A 21,198-nucleotide genomic window follows, 5' to 3' on the forward strand; every position below is an offset into this window, starting at 1 on the left:
ACGTTGGAGGGCACTGTGTGCCAACACAGTCAGAGGGAAAACTCCGACTCTTTCCCGGTGCTGACTAAACTGTGTCTCCAGGTTGCAGAATACCCTTATCATCACAAACAATTCCATATCTCCAAATTCCTTCATCCAAATGGTACACTTGTGGTATCATTTGAAAGGCACTGTATATTGGAGCATTTAATTTGTCTTTGTGATGAAAATTGAACAACAATTGGGGACTGAAGACATGCTTTTTTGAGTTTTTCTTATGATTTTGTATTTTGCCTGTAACATCTTCAATACTCCATTTCTACTAATAAAAAATTCAGTGTGTCATCTTGAATAGCTTTTTTATCAATTGAATTAGATAGAATTGTGTGGAATTTCAATTTTGGCTCCCAATACACAGACTGTGCAAAGCACAGTCTGGTTTTAGGGAGTAGACTGTTTAAATCAATATCTATTGCACCCATGATTCAATCTCACTGTTTCTGGGCTTCAAATTTGCATCAGGGTATGAGGTTTACAAGCCATATTTTTTTGTATTTATAGCAGCACTAAATTTTCAATACAGTTGTTTTGGATATCCAAGGACTCAAAAGTGCTGGTAATAGTCCTAAGGTCCTTTGGACTCAGGATTTCTAGTATTTGTCAACATCTCACTGGTTGGGGGCTGCGAATTGTTAGGAGGTTCTCCATCTGGATCTTGTTCTTGAGTAGGCTCTTCTGTGGAGGCTTTGACCGGTGAAGTAGTTCTGAAGCTTGCTTGTGAAGAGGTTTCTTGTATTAGAGATTGGACTGGGGTGTTTCTTTGAGAGACTTGACTTCCACTGGTGGTTTCCCTGGGTATGTTATATATGTGTGGTTTCAGTGAGTTATGATTCCAATTTGTTGGTGATTTAGGCTTGATGAGTCTGAGTGCTCTGATGACGTCTTTGAGTTTAACTATTTGTAGTTTGGGTGTGGCGTGAATCTCCCTTTTGAAGAATGGTTTGTTGTAGAATTCTTCCTTTCTGTTCTGGGTATAGAATCCCCAAAGGACTCTATTGTGGTAGAAGTGTTCATTCTTCTGGTTGCAATAAAGGTTGTCTGGGTCAATGTCTTCAGGTAAGTTTTTGAAGATGTAGATCAGGTTGTTGTTGTATGGGGGTAGGTATCCTTTTGGAAGTGACAACTCAATGGTTTATTCTGCAAAGTAAAAGGGGATCTCATATCTTCTTCTAGCCCTGAGTCTTTCTTGGAGTATAGGTTCTCTTCTGATGATTTTGTTAATTCTGTTATTGATTTGGTCCAAAAGTGTGAGGATTTTGTCAAAGGTTTGTCCGCTAATGAAGCTTCTGAAATAATAAGTTTTGTAGGTGAACTCTCCTCTTCTGATAATTGATATGGTTCTGGTGATTTCCATCCTGTAGGGTGAGTATCTAGTATTGTACAGTGTGTCTTAGTTTGAGGTGATGTAGGTCCAAAAAATGATGATGGTGTATTGACTCCTTGGTTCACTTTTCTTGACAAGTTCTCTTCTGATTCCTTCAGAATCCATGCCTCTGGTGATATGCCTATAGAGATCGGTGATGTGTGCTGCAGGGAAATGGCTTGGTCTGCTGTCGTCCACATCAATAGTATTTCTTGTGTGAAGGATGTTCATTCCTGAGTTTCCAATGAAGGAGACCGGGGTTTTTGGATTGTTGGTGAAACAAAGCCTAGGAAAAGTAAATCCAAATCTGTCAACAAGATTGAAGAAATAGTTGTGATGTTATTGTAGCCTGAACATGGCTACTCTTGCATATGCTTTTCCTGTTACTGAATATCAAGAGGTGGTAATGTCACCTGCGGGAATTTCTTGGCTAAGGACTAGGGTGGTGGTCTTGGATCTAACTAGTCCTGTGTTAATTACTTGATTAACTTGTGTTGCTTGAGCTGTTCTGTGATTTCTTTCTAGTAATTGTCAAGCAACCTTGGCAAGTGACTGTATATTTTGTCATTCCAGGATAGAATGGGGTAAGGAATAAAGAGCTCATTCAAGTGTTAAGCCACTAGGCTTATCACGTGCACTTAATGCACTAACAGGGGTTTCCTAGGCTAAAACTGATAGTGACAGCCTAACAAATGAAGACCACTGCTTGTCTATGTGTGTTATCCAAGAAGTCTTGATTGCTGTCAATGTTGTCCTCGAAAAGATTGAGAAGGTGACTGTTAATAATGTGCCGATGCTTGTCCAGGACAAACAGATTTTCTTTAATATAATAGATGACTTCCGATAGATCCCAGCAGATAACCTGATAGGCTGCGAGTCCTTGATAAGTAACAAAAATGGGAGAATGATAAGGGATTTGAGATGGATCCAGTGCTTTGTCAGACTAAGTATGATTCTATTGATCTGACAGAGTTTGCAATGCATGGGCTAAAAGGAGCCAGACACCAGGCACAGTACAGAGATCAAGATGTATACAAAGTGAATGAGCTAAGTCTTTTAAGAAGCTTAGCTCAGCTGTTTATACATACAGACTATTTAGGGCAAGATGGACATATAGTCTGTGCTCCTAAACTATAAGTATGATCAGCAATTGACCTTCGTAATTTGCAATTGTAGTTCAAACTATAACCCTGTATAGTAAGTATATCAAATGTCCATCTGCATCAGTAATCAAATAGGAACCGATCAGGAACCTATCATAATAGACATATGTAAATGTTCAAACCAAAGCTTATAAATGAGTCATCAGTATGTAAGCATTCATGCATAAGCATGTGTATAATAGTCATTCTTTGTCAGCCATACCAGCCCAAGTTAACAGTCTGAATCCAGAGCATATGTGTACTACCTGATGATGCTACCAGACTATGTGCTAAGCATGTGTTAGGATGCAGTCCTAACATAATGGCTCTAGTACCTCTGTCAAAGAAAAACAAGAGTACATTGTTGTTCACAAATGAGCCCATCATAACACAGCTGAATTGAACAATCCTTGGGTGAAACAGTAGTTAATATTGTAGATATTTGTTGTCTGCCCAGGATTATCCATCAAAAAATGAGTGGAGCTTGCCACAATGATGGCCTTAGCACAGATTGATTGATCCTCTTCATTCTTTTTTTGTGATGATATTCTAAATATGTCAAATTATTGCACACATTGGTTTAAAATTGAAGCAAAGCTCTGGTGTGTCTTGTTTTCTGAAAAAGTCCAATGAATGTTTATTTAGCAATATTTGGCTTTTTAGAGAAGCCGCCCAGCCCCAGCCTTACCCCCCATTCTAATGTCCCATAGCCCATTCTAATGTCCCATAGTCTATGGTTTTTAAAGGTCTACAAGTCTACAGTCTAGTCTACAAGTCCACTGTCCACAAGTCTAATAGACAACCTCCTCGGCGGTCAGCCGTTCTCATTTGTGTCGTAACGGTTTTGTCACACTTCGGTCACTTCCGTGTCACTCTTCTCTGTGTCCTCCCGCTTCTCACGTTAGTGAGAAACGGGAGGTCTGTCTCAAACGGTTACTCTCGGGACCCATGTGCATGGGGTCCCAGGCGGTGCCCAGAGGGCTGTGATATAGGTTAGGCGCGGGATTCTATATAGAGGGCGACAGTAGGGGTCTGGTGGCAACTAGCCGTCGGCTAATCCCACGCAACAAACCACGCGAGACCACTGTCCCATAGGCTTCGGGAGGTGAAACGGAGCATGTCGGAGCTTGAAACGGAGTTGGTCAGCGCGCGCGTGCCTGGAGCTAACCTAAGCATAGGGAATTCTCTTCCCCTGGCACTGTCTTGCAGTGATTTCTTCAGGTAAAATATGAGGGGGCATTCAGCAAGGGCTTAGCTTGGCAACCACTCTTGGCTCTTGGTTTTTTTGGAGGTATTTTTTATGTAAATAAATAATAAATAAAAGGGGACAATATGAAATGGTGGCACTAGGCTAATAGCTCAAGTCATATGTCCTTGCTTACACTTATGTAGGCCACATAAGAAACCATGTGAGCAAAGCAAGCATCCATGATAAATTGGGTGAGCAGAGTAAGCCATGTCTTGGTGCTCCTAGCAACTCTAGCAACTAGAGTGGGCTATGCCTTAGCAGCCATTGAAGCTTGAAATGGCATCCTAGCACCTTACAGAGAACCTCACAGGGAAGCCTCATGGGTGGGACCCTGATGGGGGAGCCTCATAGGGCAGAATCTCATAGGGAAATTTAATGGATGGGACCTTATAGAAAGCTTTATATGTATATGGAAATTTTATAAGAAGGACCTTATTGGATATCACAGAAGAGCCATATAGGGATATTAAGGTACTAGACTTTATGGGCACTAGACTTTACAGGCTAGCAACTAGAGTGGGCTATGCCTCAGAAGCCATTGGAGCTTGAAATGGCATCCCAGCACCTCACAGAGAACCTCATGGGGGAGCCTCATAAATGGGACTCTGATGGGGGAGCCTCATAGGGCAGAATCTCATAGGGGAATCTAATGGATGGGACCTTATAGGGAGCTTTATATGGAAATTTTATAAGAAGGACCTTATAGGATATCATAAAAGAGCCATATAGGGATATTGGGGCACTGGACTTTATAGGCACTGGACTTTACGGGCACTGGACTTTACAGGCACTGGACTTTATGGGCACTGGACTTTACGGGCACTGGACTTTATAGTCAGTGCACTCTATAGGCACATGAGACCAAGCACTACAACAAAAACTCAGATTAAGCACGGGCACTGGACTTTACAGGCACTAGACTTTATAGACACTAAACTTTGTGAATACTAAACTTTACAAACACATCAGACCAAGCACTGTAACACAAACTCAGATTAAGCATGGTTGCGCCGTCGCAACGCGACGGGTGAAAAGCTAGTGGTGATGATGCTCGACGCGCCCACGGCGATGTCACATGAGAGACGCGTGTTTTTGTATATTGCCGCAACAGCGCTTGTTGAGTCACGACTCTCACAGCGAAGAGTGTCCAATCCCAGTGGGACTCTGTGTACTGTCCGACCAGTATCTCACAAGCAGTCCAGATCCTCAAGGCGAAGACAAAAGCAATCTTCCCGAGAGTCGCATGGCAGAACGCGAGCCTGCGAGGCACAATACCATAGCTCCACTAAGTGCTGGACCGTCTTCCGCGTCAAACTCAACGAGCGATTCTCGTCCTGATCGATATGTTCTTGTAAGTCGAAAATCAACCTGATACGTCGCCCATTGTTTCCTTAGAAATAATTATATGTCCTGTTCCTCTGGCAAGCTCTCAACCTCTCAGCAACTGCCTGCACTCCCTCCGACGCCTCTTCAGCAAGAAGACGGCATTTTTATGTCTACGCTACCGTGTGCCACACAACAACCTCCGATCTCTCTCGCGCAGCACAACATCAAAGTCCGAGACTTTGCATATGAGAGTGTATTACCCCCAATCCCTCCAATCCCTCGACTTCGTTCTGTACAAGCAGGGCCAAGGCCCTTGAAGCGTCTCAAACGATCACATGGGCCGGACATGGATGATGATGATCCCTTTCTGGGAGGAGAGGCTCGTCATTATACATCACTTAAACTAGTCGGTATCGAAGGCATACTAGGGGACGGACACAAAACCCAACAGAAGGCAGTGAATCTGAAACGCAAACTTACTGAACCAATCATAACCCTAGAACAACCTCAAAATCAATTAGCGCGCGCCGCAGCATACATCGATCTATCGCGTCAAATTAGTATCAGTCCTTCCACAGGAGTGTCGAATCCAAGCACACCCCCTACTTACAGGCGAAGCGCAGCTCCTTTTAATGTTTCGCCTATTCCTGGGCTACTTTACCAGGGACAATCAGAAATCGTTGGACCACACGACGACTCCACATCCTCCCAACCTCTTCTTGTCGGTGATTCCCAAGAAAGTGAGACTCAGGTTGACACCCCTCTTGCCACCCCAAATGGGTCGCTACATTTTCCGAACACCGACAGGATCGTGGTGGCAACATCACAGTCCCAAACAGACTCACAGCTCTTCCAAGAGGATGTCACTTACTCCCAACTTGGCCCTTCCCTGCCATTTTCGCAGCCTAACTTCTCGCAGACGGGCTCGCCGGAGGTCGTCCATAGTGCGGCCACTCATATGAACGGGCATCTGTCATCACCTTCTCGAATATCCCGCTCAAACACCCACTTGGTCGAGTCGAACCGCGTCGGGCTCTCGTCCGTCGAGTCCACCGAGGTGTTGTCGTCGAACCTGCGCTTGCGGTTCAGATGCGCCGAGGGCAGCGGCATGTGCGGAACGCGCCCCAGAGTATCGGACGCCGTGGATGGGCCTGCGACGGGGACCGCCGTCGGACCGGCCCATTTACTAGCCCACGGCGGCGGCGGCGACGGCATCTAGTGACCGGGTACTGGTGTCGAACACACTGCATCATATACAGGGATAGGGACTGGCGGGGGCGGCGAGAGCAGCGGGAGCGGCAAGGGCGGCGCAAGGGCCCATGCGGAGTGCGTGAACTGCGAGAGAATCTATTGGTCTGGGCAGGAGTGGCCGGTGCCGACGTGCTGGGATGGGGTGCCGTTGGCGGGGACGCTGTCCGGCTGCCCGGCGCTGAAGCGGATGAGCTCGACGAACAGCGTCGTAGGAACGAACCCCGTTGGAGCAAGCGGAGGAGGAGCAAGATCTGGACGCTATTCACTTGGAGCAAACGCGCCAGCGCCGGTAGAGGGTGTGAATAAAGCGACGTACAAGGTCGGACGAGCCCATGTCGACCTGAAGGGACAGACTTTGGCTGTTGGAGCCGACGAGGATCGGGACGGTATATATGCTGAAAAGGGCCGATGTGAGCAACTAGTCATTTGCTAAAAACAAGATGATAAATAAATAAAAACGGCGAAAGAGGTAAGACGACGCTGAAAGAGGTGAGATGGCACCCGGGCGCGTCGAGATCGAGCAGCCATAGCAGCGGACCTCGTGAGCGATGAAGGAGGAGTTGCGTGCCGCAACGGATGCTGGAAGACGAGGGCTCAACTGCAAGCTAGGCTTCAAGGCAATCAGGCAGAATGATTTGGATGCATGCATCCACGGGAGAGGGTAGCAACGCGAGATCAAACCCGAGGAATAAACTAGCATGCAGAGACGCGAATACCGCCGGTTGTGAACACGATCGGGGTTGTATGGAGTCGTGCATTCGTGCAAGCGACAGATGAATGTCACACCGAATGTACGCGAAGGGACAACGAGAGGGAACGAGAGAGATGGAAAGATGGAAAAACGGGCAAAAGGAAAAACGGGCAAAAGGAAAAACGGGCAAAGGGAAAACGGGCAAAGGAGACGCACGCTTCATAAAAGCCGCCACCGATCATTTCAAGGGAGAGGTTGGAGCCCTGCGATCCGGCAGGGTCGTCGCGAGCGTGGAGAACGCGGGTGCGCGCAGGTTAGCGCCGACGCTGGTCGCGTGGGCGGCGTTTTTGTGCGCCGATGAGCCCGTCGCGGACGGGTGGTAGGCGCGGAGATATGCTGGAGGATGCGGCGCACATGGGGACCGGTATGCTCTGAGCGCGCTATATCTGGCATCTGCTCCTGCATTGGTTGCCTGGAGAGCCAAAGTGGCTTGCGCGAGACTGGGGGTGACGTGGAGGTCAGCAATGATAGACGAGGCGGGTGTTGGGGGAGGAGCTGAGGTAGCTGGGCAGCTGGGCAGTCAGTAGACTGATATCGAGGAGCCAGCCGTGGAGGCGCCGTCCCAGCAGGATGTGCGCGGAGGGAATGGTGGGAAGAGAGATGACGATGCACCTTCAACGCTCATCCTGCTCAGCGAGCGTGCGTGCGTCGTGAACGGACGTCATCGTAGTCCATACGCACCCCTCTTTCTAGCCCATCTCTCCGTCGCCGCCGCCGTTTCCTCTTCAACCTCCTCTGCCGCCAGCCAGTCAGACTAGGTCGAGGGTGGGGCAGTTGACGAAAGAGAGGTCGAGCGTGCGCGGGGTAGAGCGTGAGGCCTCGACGATGGGGCGAGACGATGGAGGAGTGAATGAGGGATCGACAAGAGGAAGGGCCGAGAGGTCGTGTGTGCATGCGGGGCTGAAGGAGGGGCGCAGATGTGGGTCGCACATGCACGCATCAGAGGCGGGACTGACTATCGAGGGGATCGAGTGAGCGAGCGGGAATAGCGTCAAGGAGGCCACAGAGATCGCGGGGCACAGGTTGAGCAAAGGGCGGGCGGAAAGGACTGACATGTCGAGTTGATGGGCGTGTCCCGGTCCAACTCTTGCAGCGCAAGCTCGAGGATAGCCTTGAACACGTGCTCTCGCTCGCCGTGCACATCGTGGTCCAACAGCGTCGTGAGCACCTCCCCGTCGACCGCAATCATCCGCCGCCCCACCAAATACCATACCAGCCCGCTCGTGCGCGGAAGTCCGAACCTGTCCACTGTAATTCTAAACTGTTACTTGGGCTTCACTCTCGCACAAGACTTAGGCTAAAGTCAATCATGCGAAATGTCTCATCACTCGTGCAGAGTCACCGCTTTTGACCACCGCCATTTTATCTGTCTTCTCGCATTCCATTCTTCCAATCCTCGCCCTATGATATCTGAGTCTTATCTCGCTCTCCGTTCCATATGCCTCATCGACTTTCTCGTTTGGCTTTTCATTAGCGCCCGCGAAAGTGCGCTCGACAGTGTCTTCGACATCCTGGTAGTCCTGGAGCACACCGGTGAGCACATGCAACCGCGTTCAAAATCTCCAGAAGCCCTGCATCGGTTACTTACAGGACACCACATGTTTCCCTCCCGGTCCCGGGATGCATAGAAAATGGCGATTTTTTCTTGGACGTTCTTGGGCTACTCTGGCTCCCATCTCCGCCGCCCTGTGGTCTTTGCTGCCATTTTACTCACAAGTATTATGGCCCACCAACCGAAGAGCGTAGTAATAACTGCTGGACCGACTCGCTGGAAGCCTCGTTGGAGGATGCCGCCCTGTATGCTGCCTGAATGGTATAACGGAGTGATGTCACATTCTGCAGCAGGCGCCTCAGAGCAGATGCGCGTCAGGGTTTGACGGAACACTGGGCGAAGGGAACGTAGTCATGGAGTGGTCAGAATAGACATCAAGAATTCCGCCTAGCCTATAGACTATTCACTGCCTAGATTTCGCCGAAGTTGATCTGTATGCAGCAGGTGCCCCATCCAGCACATAGAGCGGGCAGATATCTTGTCACGAGCTTCCTGCTATGCAGGTCGATAATGACGTCTTCAAGGCTGAATGTCGGCTTCAAGCGGCCTCCTCCATCGATCCTGTTCATTAATTTGGGTGTATTTCACCGACATCCACTTCGTCGACAGGCGAAACGACGGAAGTCGGAGATGAAGGACGGGGGCCAGTCCAGCTATCACTTCTACCTCGTGACTGTTCGATAACTCCGTAATAATCGAGCAACGAACAGACTTGGGTGTGGGGAGATGACGCGAACTTGTCGAAATCGCGAGGCTATCAGTGTCATACATGAGTACAAAACCTGGAATGAATGGGTCAGCTCGTCCTCAAGTCCGTACAATCTACTCCGTGCCGAATAGCAGTCAAGACTGGGCTCCGAAACAGGTGAATATCAAGGTCTGGGCGGTTCTCGATGGAGAGGTAAAGAACTGCGATTAAAAACACGAACCTTTCACGAGTCGTTGTGTTCCGACTGGTGTCATCGCTTGGCGCACGGAAGAGATGAGCGTATACGAGAGGATAGTGATACAACCCGCTCTTTGAACAGAAAGGGTATGGATACGACTGCAGCTTGCGAGCTCACCTTAATACAGTATGGTGACAATAGTCTCTTATTTTCGTACAGACGATAGGCAATGATGAGGATGTTCTGTACGTGCCAGATCTATCAGATTAATTGGAATCCGAGATGCAAAAAAGGCGTATGGACAAGTTATAACAAATGGGGTAACTGCCACAAGTATATCGATACAAATACCAGGCAAGCACGCCGCAAAAGCATGCAACGTTGGGCAACAAAAAGGAGCCGTCGCAGCGTGTGGTATGGTGGCCGGATTTAACATGCATAGCACTATCGTCCCTCTAGGCTGTATCCTCATTTTGTCTGCGGCCACGCCTTGATTCAGGCGGATACACGCATTTGCGGTGCCGTTTCAAACATTGCCTATAAAGGAAAACCAAAGTAGATTAGCACAGGTTGGTTGAAAAGATGAGATGGCCAAGATGAACGCCACGAGGTGATCAAGGTGGAAGTAGCGCATGTAGTTGTGTTCCCAATAACAGAAGCCACGCGCAGATATCGCAATGGCTTGATCAGATGGACAGACTGCCGCAGAGTGAGCATTTAGCTGCGTCTAGTTCAGCGGCAGCAGCCGGTGCCTCGCATGGACGAAAGCATATAAAGAAGATGGGAAGGGATGGAGCGACAATGACCTTCAGTGACCCCCTCTTTCCTCAGCGAACATCGTGACAGGAGCGACACTCACATGCACGCTCTATCTGAGCTATTGGGATCCGCAGGACCGCAGGCGATCTTTCGACCACGACAAAAGAAGCACGCGATGGGCTGAACGTTTCTGACGACGCGAGTACGACCACAGCGTCGTGCGATACTGCCAGTCCTAGAGCCTTCCTCACCGATAGTCTCCAGGGATTCAGTGCTTGTCCGGCCCATCCATCCTTTCTGGGTTCCCGTGTTGGGGCCCCTAAAGATTCCAGCCTCGTGCTTTGCATGCGCAGTGTGTGTGTGTGTTGTAGGTGCACATTGTTCTGACAAAATGGTGTAGAACTTCGACTCCAATATCGATATGGCCACCGGCGACTGCGAGTGCGGAGAAGTCGATGCTGTGGGTGTGCTCATGGGAGAGACAGTGACGCTAGAAGGTGAAGAATAGGGGTAATGCTGTGAGTGTTCACACGGCGAGAAGCACTGGTTGGCGCTTGTGTTCGCTGCAACCCCCTGCCATGGCATCACGGCATTCTGACCAGACTGTGAGCAGAAGGCGTGACGTGCTACTGTCGAGAGAGGACGACACCTGGTGGTCATGCCACCTTTGATATTGTGCTTGATGATGCTTCTCTGAGGTCTCGTCGTCTAGGAGGCTAGAAGGGTGCTCGTACTGCCAAATGAATGTCAGCGAACCAAGGTCGAGGGAAGAGAGATGGGCACTGACCTTGTTCTCTGTAAACGCACTCTCGCCGTTGAAGGAAGCAAGGCTATGCCTGTTTCTTCTTTCTTTGATCCAGGCATGTTGACCAAAGAAGGCGGGATTGAGAGCAGGCGCTGACGGTCGGCGAGCTGGGCTCGGAGCGGCCTCTAACGTCATCTGTACGGCGTGCCGAGGAGTTGGTGCAACGATTTCACGGACTTGGATAGGCTCTATAGCAGGGTACACGTCATCGACAGCATTGTTCCACTGTTCATGGGTCGTCTCTGCCCATGGGTCGAGGATAGGGTCTTGACATACATCCACAGCAGCAGAGAGGTCGGTTTGGGAAGAGTCGCTGCCGTAACGCATGTCCGCAGTAGCAGCGTAGTCGACGCCTCCAGGATGATGGTACGCCCCATGCATCTGATAGAACCCATGCTTCAAAGCATCTCACTATATACGGATCATGAAAGTTCTTCGTCATATACGCACCTCGTTCGAACTGTCATGAGAGTATCCCATAGGGTTGCACTCAACAAGGTTTAGGCCTTCTGTGTCCTGGCCTGAGATGATCGAGTAAGGGAAAGATGCCACTCCGTCGCCACTAGATGACTGATAAGGCTCAGAACCGTAGTCGACGAAGGCCTGTTCACTTCCGAAGTCTGTCTGATTCCACGACGCGAGGGTTGATTCAGATTGTGATGTCTGCATGATGGGGGTGTGTAGGAGCAAGAAAGTAAGAAGTCAAAGAGAGGAAGATGGGCGAAGTAGGCGGCTCGGGGGGAGCTAGGTGTTGGGTGTCATTAATATAACAAAAAACGACCCCGGATCGTCGTGGCACTCGGCGGCGCCGCTTAATCGAGGCACAGGCGTCGGCTGTAAACGAAATTGTTGATTAGCGAACGCTTCTGGCACAGAGGGATCTCCTGATGTCAGTCGAAAGCACGGATGAAGAAGCTCGTATGATACATAAAGGAGTGGTTACTTATGCGAGGTTATTCATACCTTCTGGTTTGACGACTGCAAATAGCTGAACATTTGCTTGCAATGCACTGACGACCAGCCAAGCTCTTCGCATTACGACCATCGGAGAAATAAGCATAGAAGTGCTGCATTGGTGAGGTTAACTCCTGGCCGCAGCTGACCTCGGCAATCGGACCCGAGCAACAAAAAGTTTACAACTCAAAATCAGTAAGCAGGAGAAGACTATCCTGGAGATCGAATGCTTAGGAACAATAGAGCCCGGCGAACGGATGCTCAAGCCGGCTTGGTGGTCTTGATGGGGTTCCCCGAAGAGCACGCACGCCGTCGAAGAAACAATTTCGGAGACCCCGACATGGCCGACTTTGAGCTGAGGTAGAAGTGCTGCACTTGGAGCGGCTCGGTAGGATATGATTTCTGAGTCCCAGTGAGAGTTCGTTGAAAAATCGAGGCTCGACTGCACCAGGCTCGAGTCTGAGGCTCCCCAATTTCCCGATGTGCGTGTGGTCCACTCATGTGCCCCCCCTCGTCACCCGCGCACGCTCATCGCCCATGCGCTCACCGCCAACCGCCAACACCGACACACGCCGTTCAGTCCTACCCATCCACTCCCGCACCCGTACCCCGCACCCATACCCTGCACCTGCATGCTGCCTCCGTTCCCGCCCACATACGCCCGCACTCAACCCACCGCCTACTCGCGCGCCCATACCTATTGTCAGTGCGCATGTACGCAGCCCATGCCCTTTGCCGATCGCTCACCCGCCCACTCACGCCGCCCCCGCCCATGTCTGTCCACCGCCACCGCCCGCCCATATTCATACGCGCATGCACACCGCGCACGCTCACGCTGACATTGACTCCCCGGATCCTTCTCCCGCTCCTGCCCGTCCACGCGCGCACGCTCGTGTCATCCATACCTACTTCTGCCCATCTCCCCCATTCTCGCCGCACCGGCCCCGCTCACACTCATCCGCATTGCTTACTATGAATCCCCGCATTCCCCGTATCCCCCTCGAATTTTTATGGATACAATTTAAGTACCTTGAAATAAATTTATGTTTTAAATTCAAAATCTTGTCTCGTGAATCCCTTTGTCATTCGATATTATGTTCAATGAAGAGTAAAATCATGATTTCAAAGCTGACAAATAACAGAAAACAGTATTTAAAAGAAAGAGTAGAGCACCAAAAAGAGTCTCGGTTCAATGCTACTTATGCGACCCTATCCGTTGCAGTAGCCACCCGCTGACTCATATTCGCCGGGACTCGACCACATTCGTTCACTGGGCGTAAATACTCACAAACCTGCCTTAATGACGTCCTGACAATGGAGCGCCAGTGTTGCCCATTCGCGCCTTCTTCAACTGAGGCGGAGGAGTGGGTGGAGAGCCGGGATCAGTACTGGTGTACATCGAATATTGCGACCTCCCCTTCGGAGACGTCGAATCCCAGACTGGTGCTTGGTCCGAGCCCTGTCGGCTATCCTTTGGCGGAGTCGTGGGCAGTCTCTGCTGCCCCGCATGTGGCGATCGTCTTTTTAAGCTCTCGTCAAGTTGGCGAACCCGGAGTTGAATGAATTCGAAGTCGTCCTTCCTTCGCTGAATCTCCTTATCTGTCTTGTCCTCCATGTGCGCAACCTCGTCAGCATCCAGATTTGAATGCAAGTTAGACTTTGACTGTATCTTCCCGAGTTCGTCCTGGAGGAGTGTGATAATGTGGTCATGTAGGCCTCCTGCCACATAGTCGTTGTAGGTGATGTATCCAAAGCGAAGGATCTTCCACCATCTGGAGAGAAGAGGCTTCAAAGAATCAAAGTACGGGTGTATGCACTTGAGGATGATTTCGTCGAGGTCGTCAGGGTTATCGAAGAGCAGCCGTTTGTTGTTCCATAGAGTGTGATCGTCCTTGGAGTCGAATAGACAGTAAACAGCGGCATATATCGGCTTGGTCTCTTCGGTCAAAGGTTCATTGATGGAAAGCTCAATTCGACGTCCTCCGCCAGGACCATCACGCGTGAGGCAGAGATAAAGAAGGACCCAGAAGAAAGACTCGAGATCATGAATGGCGCTGTGGGCAACCCGGCCCGGCGACCTCAGCGCCTCGGTACCTTCGTAACGCACATTTGAAGAATGTATAATCTCGGTGCTCATGAAAGCCCTGGTGCCCTGGAGCACAATATCTGGCATCAGACGAAGTCGAGAGATAGACGAAGGTGTCTGCTTGCTGTCCTATGCCTTGTATGCGGAAGATGCCCATCCCAAGCTGGAGGGCGATCCTGATGGACAGCAGTGAGTAGAGATGCCGGTCGGATTTTCAGCATAAAAGCTCACGAAAGGTGTCTCCAAAAAGAGATCTTCTACTGTCAGCTAAGTCATAGGGTCAGTTTCTGGAGTATGATTGAGTAAATGACATCAATCACCTCTTTATTAGCGGTTCTGAGGTCCGGATTCATGCTGAGAACCACGTCTATATATACCAAGAAATGTGATGGGTAACGAGCGATGAGGATGCCAGCGGCCTCATCGGTTACAGACACCTGCCGGCGGAGTCGAAGGAATCCAGCCATGTCCTTGTCGGGAGGCTCTGGTGCTGGGTATTCTACGCGCGTGTCCGATTTTTTCGAATAGTCAAGGTCGATGAGTTTACCACAAGTATCTTCGACATTGACATCAGACCTGGGACAGATAAGCACGTTGCCGGTGCTGACGTCTCGATGAAGCATACGACTAAACCAGTAATCGCAGTGTGCTGGAGAACGGCGGTCAATACGGTGCCAGCAGAATGCTCATAAGATTCGGACAGCTTGAAAGGATGCTCACCTTTCACAGCATGGCTCATGGATTTGACAAGCTCGGGAATGTCTTTGAAGAACTTGATGGGCCACCCGTACGTCCGCATCAAAGTGCGCGTCAAGACACGATTTGTTGCCAATCATCTGTCGGCAATGACAGGGAATTTCAAGACCTCAGAAGAAGTCAATGTAACGTGAAGAAAGCTTTCATGGGGCTGGGACTCATCGAGCTCCGGCTTCTTGCGCTTGGTCGAGCGTAATTCGGATGCTCCGGGATCTTTAGGCAACTTACTTCTCTTGAGTGAAGAGGCTTGGACCTCCACGCTGCAACGAATGTGATTGACCGTGTTGTTGACCACCATGCCTCCCTGCTCGTCGTCCATGACTCTGATGTCGACCGAGTTGACGATATCGCAGATGTGAATAGAGGGTGGCTTGGACAGGAATTTATGGAATGTTGCTTCAGTCTGCAACATCTCCGGACGCCACGACTGTTTGAGCACAAACCGCTAGTATATCAGGTCAGTACATATGATCAGTCAATTATATGTACCCCGAGAGACCTCACCTCCATGGTTCTCTCGTTCACAACAAGCCACACAATCGTCGCTCGACCTTCCATCACCTGCGCTTGCACGGTACTGAGAGCTTTGACCGTCAAGTACCTGTCTTTGCCCTCGTTTCCGTCAGATCTCGGACCTTGTATAGCCCAAGTCGTCTCATGTGGGCTCACACCATAGTAGTCGACGGTCACATCCTTATCTGTGGAGAAGTGATATGTAGCCGTCTCCATGCGATAGATACGCATTGTTGTGTCCCAACCGAGCCTAGAGGGATTGAGACGAGACAAAGATATGATGACCTTGATGAACTTTTTAGGCTCCTGTGCAAAAAGGAAAAAATGAACAGATGTCCCGTTAGAGCGGGTAAGAACGAATAAGAACACAAACGTACGGCATGGATATCGATCGCGGTGCGTGTTCCGACCAAACCAGAGCGGTCACACATCCATACTGTAAGCTTTGACTTGCACAACAGAAGTCCTATAGCAAAGCGCCGGTCCAGTTGCTCGGCGAGCACCATCCACATGTAGCTGCAGAGCTGGAGTATCCCTTCCAACATCTCCTCCTTACTGTTCTTCAGTTTCATCTCAACAGGAATATGAACACGCAACCACCATAACTCGCATTTCTTCAGCACCTCCTTTCGCTGAGACAAAGCAATGAGACCGAATTAGCTGTATTTAAATCGAAGAACGGACGCACCTGAAGCTTCAAATCCTCCTTTTCAGCTTCTTCCTCCGGCCCAGAGCCCAGTTGGTGCTCAAGATCTTGAATCCGTGTGTCGAGTCTCTTGAACTCATCTAGGGCGTCCTTTAGTCCGATAACGGCCAGCGAGTCAGGGCGAATCTGCGGCGACCACCGGTCGGGAGACTTCGGGCTTTTATTAGGACCCGCTTGCCAGGAGATGTCAAGCGCGAGTTCAACTATGGGATTAGTGGCGCTGCAGGCAGCGATGATTGCGTTGGCAGTATCTGCGAATGAAGAGTAGAGCTCCTTCTCTAGCTTCGGAACCTTCGGTAGGGAAAGCCACTGGGCTGAAGACGAGTTCAGCGTGTGGAGGACATTGCGGACGTTGTTGTCAGCAGTCTTCCAGCCAAGGACGTGGTCCAGAAAGGTGTCGGTCTCGATAGTCCAGAAGTTGTCTTGGACATCATCTTTGGCCATCTTCTTAAAGTCAGAGCCTGGGGTTTTATACAAGGCGGATATCACTGCAAGAGAGTATTTAATCTCAGTATCAGCTCATGCTTGTTGAATGCGATTGTGATGTAAGTATATGGGCTCATTGGTAGGTGGCGGCATCCTGCAAACGAGAGCAAGGGGTGGGTGATTGCAAAGGGTGTACACACCGACTGAAAACCTTGATCGTCTTTGAATCAGATTCAAGCCTGATCAGATAGCGATGGTGTCTGTTTTGCGTGCACTAAGGCTCGAGGGAGACAGGGGGTGGGAATTGGGTATTTTTGACAACAGGCACTCTCGCGAACTTGCCATTACATTGTCTTCTACCGTCCCGTGTTAGGACAGACTGACTCCGAGGGTCCAACCGGCAGTTTCCGGTTTTTTTTGCTCATGATTGTAAGCCATTTGTGGCGGCACCTCCTAAGCCAACATAATGCTTCGGTATCACCGTGCCATGGATCAATGCAGGCTCCTACCCACCACCATGTCGAGGGCAAGGGTCTATTACTATGAGGAAATAACAAAAAACATATGAGAAAACATATGACAAATAAATGACATAATGAAGAAATATTTTGAACCTTATTCCTCGAGCAATCCCAAGCCTAGCCTCATGCTTCCCAAGCGGAATAGGCCAAGCGGGCATTGAAAAGCCACAGCGCGTTTTCATAGGAGTTGTTACGGCCGGGCAAGCCGAGCTGGCTCTATACCGCCTGGGCTCACTGGTCACGGTTTTGGCGGGGCGCGCCAAATGTGAGTTTGACTTAGCCAAATTTTGTGCAATCTTCAGCCACCACTACTATACCTTACCTCCACACTCGTTACTTCTCTTAGCAAATAAATATGTATGTAGATATGTTAATAACTAAATCATCTATCTATATTATTCTGCCTCCAAATGTTCCTGAAAATCAGAACTCGCAACAGGGCACTCTGTCGCACCTCGCAAAGATGCTGAGGGCCGAGGCAGAGCAATGTGGGCAACCGAAGGGTGCCAGGATGATGGTGCCATTGTAGGGTACTGTCCCCATAGTGCATAACTATACTGTGGGTTGGAGGGCAAAGAATGCAGGGGGCCGAATGATGATGAGGAATAAGAATAAAAGGGTGATTGGGCCCAGTTCAGTACATAGGGGGATGCTGCAGGTAGAAGTGTTGCTGGAATTGGTGGCAGATTGTTTGTAGGAGGTCTATAGCTTTGTGAGCAATAGTCTCAATAATAGGTTGTGTGTGGTGCTGTGTCAGTCATCTGTGCTCGGGCATGCTCTATAGTATCATGTTGGTATGATGGTGGGGGTCCAGCGTTAGAGGCCACAGGTTGCGCGTGCCTCGCTCGTTTACATGGGGTCAAGGCGCCCCAGGGTGAAACCATTCCCTTGCTTGTCATGTTGCTGAGCAACATGGGGCCAGCTGTGGTTTGTGGGCGCTTTGACGACAATGTCGTACCAGTTGGTGATGGCACTGCCTTGGACTGGTCACCATTATTGACCGGGGGCAAGGTGGGCAGTGGCGGTTTCAAGGTAGGGCCCGTATCTCTGCAGTGCTGGTCATTTAATCCAAGCAGGAGTTAAGACAACTCAGGCCCATATTTGGGCCAGAGCTGCCAGTTTGGTGCGAGGTAATTCTAGATGGTGGCGGAGGAAAGTGGTCTTTGGAGAGATGCCAGCTTCATAATGGTGTTGTTGGAGAGTATGCATACCAATGTCAGATAGAGCTGATCTGGAGCATTGTGTGCAAGGATGGTGTCGTGCCACGTCCGGAGCGTGTTGGTTGTGATAGTGCTAGGGCGTCCAAAAGCGGTCTTACTTGCCTCTCTTGCAGCGCGGCGCTTCTTGGTCCCGGGTTGGGTCTGATTTAACAATGTGGGGTTGTATATATCACAATAAACCACCATGGGATCTGGCAGATCATGTCACTAGGACCATTGTCAGAAGGAGAGACATCAAATACAGATGGTACTTACTAGGTTCAGGATTATCAAACACCTTGCATAGGATGGACCGACGACATGTTGTAGCCTGGACGAAAAGATACAGTCCTTCCGTGGGATCTTGAGGGTTGAATGTGAGGCTGACGCCTCCTGGTGCTATGACGTCGTGTGCGGTGGTCCATCCACTGTGGAAGTGACCATGTGCTCGTGCGTAATCTTGACTCGCTTTCTTCGTTGTACCTGCCTTAGACTTGGTGTAGGGCTTCAAGCGTCGAGCGTTGGAGTTATTCTGGCGTGAATGGACTGCAGGAGGATTGTGGGTTGCTATAGAGTATGCATTTGGCTCAACCAATAAAATTGCAAGCCCTGTTTTATTAGGGGCTCGAGCCGCCCGTCCTGCTCGTTGAACAAAGCTCGAGAGTTTGTCTGGCAGTTTCCACTGCACGACAATGTCGATATCTGGGATATTACAGCCCTGGCAAAGCAATGGTGATTAGTGCATGCTTCACTTGTGGGACCGGCGGAAACCACGTACCATCCCAGTGGTGTCCGTGCACACCAAGATTCGTATATCACCACTTCGAAACTGTTGCATTGCCTCTGTGCGGTACTCATTTGTATGGACTGCGTTGTATGGCTGAATAATTCCATACAAGTGGCTCGGGAGGAGCATGCAAAGGTGGTTGATGATCTCCACACCGACGGTTACATTGTTGGCTTAGATCCATGTTTTCTTGATGTCAGTGGGATGCAAGCAATCTTGTGGGATAAGGAAGTCGAGGTCCGTGTACGAACTCATTGTGTTGTGTATGGCTCTTACGGCAAGCGACATATTTGGACGATTGTTGCCAAGATTCAGGTACAAGTGAGCAGAACGGGTGAACTGCAACTTCTCGACAATGTTGAGTGTGACGCGCTGAGTAAGCGAGGCAGACAAAGCAATGAATGGTGTCCCTCATGGTAAGAATACACGGATGGAGCCAATAGATGCATATTTCTTGCAAAAGAGTGCCCCCCAGTGAGATATACAATGCGCTTTGTCTACGATGACTAAATACACACATGATGCCAGTTCGGGAGCACAAAGGACATTGTCAATGAACTGGCGAGACAGTAGCATCTCGGGGGATATGAGCACAATTTGATACTTCCCCTTGATGATGTACTGACATACAATGTGTTATTGTGGTATTCTGCGGGCACTTTGATCATATGGCTTACCCGCATGAGCTCCCATGTATATCCGCGATGTGCACTGTTGACTGCTATGGCGGATACATGGTATTCTTCTTGGAAGGTTTCAGCCTGTATGTCATCCCTGGTCACCATCGGAATCGAAAGCGGGTATGAATAGGGGTAACTCACCATTTCATTTTGCAGCCCAATTAGGGGTGATATCATGAATGTCACCCTCCCTTTGTTTTTCTCCAGCGCGTAAGGTCCGGCTGTGATGGCTGTTTTACCCATGCCTGTCGCAGCCTGGCAAATAGCATCGCAACGCTCTTCTTGTGCTTGAATCATCTGCACCTGGAACTTGCAAGGTTCTCTGCCTGCAAACTGGCCCCTTAACTGAGTGCTGAGGTGTTCGACAGCCTGTGATGACATTGGACTGGGCGGAACGGCTGGCAGTCGCTGGGTACGATGTTTCGAGGCATGCGCCCTCTCGCTAGGTGTTTGCTTTTAGGAAAGTGAGGGGGTCGTCATCGCTGTAAATGACAAGTGTGTATGGGAGGGAAGCGGGAGGTCAAAAAAAGTTGTCTGGAGAGCACAGAGATCTTACCTCGCACTCGATCCATGTGAGCTCTACACTTGATAATCCTCTTGTGGCCAGCCTCATCTGTCTCGTGCCCTTTGTTCAAAATACTCCTGCGACATGTGTGACACGATCCAAGAATCTCTGCCACCCTCATCCCCACCGGACAAAGGTTCTTCATCTCCGTTGGTGAACCGTTCCCATTTCTTGGCATGCACAACTCTCCCTAACATCCCTGCTGGTGTTATGATCACGTTCTATCGGGCCTACACGGCGGTCTATACCGATACGATCATCACAAATATCACGCGGCCTCACAGGTTGAGGCGTACACCAAGGTACAGATATTAACCTTGGTCATCCACTCCCAACGGATCACCTTATCGTTGGTCGAGTATCACGGGCCTATTGTATTAGCGGGCATGGAGCGCCGCCTTATAAATTACTCACACGCAGGGCATGAACCTCCTAGTCTCTCCTGGCCGGAAGGAGACCAACGGAGAAGCACAAGAGTAGTCATTATTGAGAGAGACGACTTAGAGAATACCTACAGATACATATTCGGTATTCTCACGCCCTACTTCCCAAAGTAGTATAAAAGGCCCATAGAATAGGCTGACGATCTTCAGTCTATTCTCTTCGTTCTACTGCAGTCTTCCTACTGCAGTCTTCGTTCAGTACTGTCCTCCTACAGTACTCCTTCATCCTTAGACAGTCTTCATACTGTCTACTTTCATTGCTACATCGCAATACACTTCTGGCTCCTGTGCTACACGTACGGTCGAGACCACCGTTCCACACATCCTCCACGAGTGACCTAGGGAAGAACCTCCTACTCTTGGGGTTACCGACGAGCAGTCGTAACACTAGAATAGACTCTTCTGCCCCTACCTTGCTCGCACTAGCTTGCTGCCACA

General features: G+C 49.7%; 9 protein-coding genes across 9 annotated transcripts; 3 read left to right on the plus strand and 6 right to left on the minus strand.

Moving 5' to 3' along the window:
* Positions 1–5,182: 5,182 nt before the first annotated feature.
* Positions 5,183–6,041, plus strand: HETIRDRAFT_408790 (uncharacterized protein; the record flags this gene model as incomplete). Its single annotated transcript, XM_009546495.1, has 3 exons — positions 5,183–5,486; positions 5,545–5,663; positions 5,730–6,041. A coding segment is annotated over exon 1 (288 nt), but the record flags the coding sequence as incomplete, so codon positions are not given.
* Positions 5,761–5,943, minus strand: HETIRDRAFT_316146 (uncharacterized protein; the record flags this gene model as incomplete). The annotated part of the gene is made up of 1 exon (XM_009546496.1): positions 5,761–5,943. The coding sequence occupies one exon, from the start codon at positions 5,941–5,943 to the stop codon at positions 5,761–5,763; it is 183 nt and encodes a 60-aa protein (XP_009544791.1).
* Positions 6,042–6,456: 415 nt separating the features above from the next.
* Positions 6,457–6,823, plus strand: HETIRDRAFT_149134 (uncharacterized protein). Its single transcript, XM_009546497.1, has one exon. It carries the CDS (start codon positions 6,558–6,560, stop codon positions 6,801–6,803), a length of 246 nt encoding a protein of 81 aa, XP_009544792.1. The 5' UTR covers positions 6,457–6,557; the 3' UTR covers positions 6,804–6,823.
* Positions 6,824–7,335: 512 nt separating this feature from the next.
* HETIRDRAFT_439412 (uncharacterized protein) lies at positions 7,336–8,269 on the minus strand. Its single transcript, XM_009546498.1, has 2 exons — positions 7,734–8,269; positions 7,336–7,561 (listed from the first exon to the last, which is right to left on the minus strand). Exon 1 carries the CDS (start codon positions 8,174–8,176, stop codon positions 7,871–7,873), a length of 306 nt encoding a protein of 101 aa, XP_009544793.1. The 5' UTR covers positions 8,177–8,269; the 3' UTR covers positions 7,336–7,561; positions 7,734–7,870.
* A 1,746-nt stretch (positions 8,270–10,015) lies between these two features.
* HETIRDRAFT_316690 (uncharacterized protein) lies at positions 10,016–11,793 on the minus strand (the record flags this gene model as incomplete). Its single annotated transcript, XM_009546499.1, has 5 exons — positions 10,016–10,097; positions 10,420–10,913; positions 10,969–11,052; positions 11,107–11,520; positions 11,575–11,793. The coding sequence occupies 5 exons, from the start codon at positions 11,791–11,793 to the stop codon at positions 10,016–10,018; spliced, it is 1,293 nt and encodes a 430-aa protein (XP_009544794.1).
* Positions 11,794–12,577: 784 nt separating this feature from the next.
* HETIRDRAFT_108763 (uncharacterized protein) lies at positions 12,578–13,054 on the plus strand (the record flags this gene model as incomplete). Its single annotated transcript, XM_009546500.1, has 1 exon — positions 12,578–13,054. The coding sequence occupies one exon, from the start codon at positions 12,578–12,580 to the stop codon at positions 13,052–13,054; it is 477 nt and encodes a 158-aa protein (XP_009544795.1).
* A 321-nt stretch (positions 13,055–13,375) lies between these two features.
* HETIRDRAFT_165232 (uncharacterized protein) lies at positions 13,376–14,251 on the minus strand (the record flags this gene model as incomplete). Its single annotated transcript, XM_009546501.1, has 1 exon — positions 13,376–14,251. The coding sequence occupies one exon, from the start codon at positions 14,249–14,251 to the stop codon at positions 13,376–13,378; it is 876 nt and encodes a 291-aa protein (XP_009544796.1).
* Positions 14,252–14,996: 745 nt separating this feature from the next.
* Positions 14,997–16,583, minus strand: HETIRDRAFT_165233 (uncharacterized protein; the record flags this gene model as incomplete). Its single annotated transcript, XM_009546502.1, has 4 exons — positions 14,997–15,365; positions 15,425–15,739; positions 15,811–16,065; positions 16,122–16,583. 4 exons carry the CDS (start codon positions 16,581–16,583, stop codon positions 14,997–14,999), a joined length of 1,401 nt encoding a protein of 466 aa, XP_009544797.1.
* Positions 16,584–18,165: 1,582 nt separating this feature from the next.
* HETIRDRAFT_426121 (uncharacterized protein) lies at positions 18,166–20,133 on the minus strand (the record flags this gene model as incomplete). Its single annotated transcript, XM_009546503.1, has 8 exons — positions 18,166–18,222; positions 18,298–18,497; positions 18,562–19,003; positions 19,064–19,165; positions 19,349–19,482; positions 19,591–19,693; positions 19,750–19,833; positions 19,894–20,133. 8 exons carry the CDS (start codon positions 20,131–20,133, stop codon positions 18,166–18,168), a joined length of 1,362 nt encoding a protein of 453 aa, XP_009544798.1.
* Positions 20,134–21,198: the final 1,065 nt, after the last annotated feature.

The sequence above is a fragment of the Heterobasidion irregulare genome (genome assembly GCF_000320585.1).
Source record: "Heterobasidion irregulare TC 32-1 unplaced genomic scaffold scaffold_04, whole genome shotgun sequence".
In the NCBI taxonomy this organism is placed as follows: Eukaryota; Fungi; Basidiomycota; class Agaricomycetes; order Russulales; family Bondarzewiaceae; genus Heterobasidion; species Heterobasidion irregulare.

Excerpts from the sequence above, each read along its gene's own strand:
- HETIRDRAFT_149134 (XM_009546497.1), top strand. The coding sequence starts at position 6,558 with ATGAGCTCGACGAACAGCGTCGTAGGAACGAACCCCGTTGGAGCAAGC.
- HETIRDRAFT_439412 (XM_009546498.1), bottom strand. The coding sequence starts at position 8,176 with ATGTCAGTCCTTTCCGCCCGCCCTTTGCTCAACCTGTGCCCCGCGATC.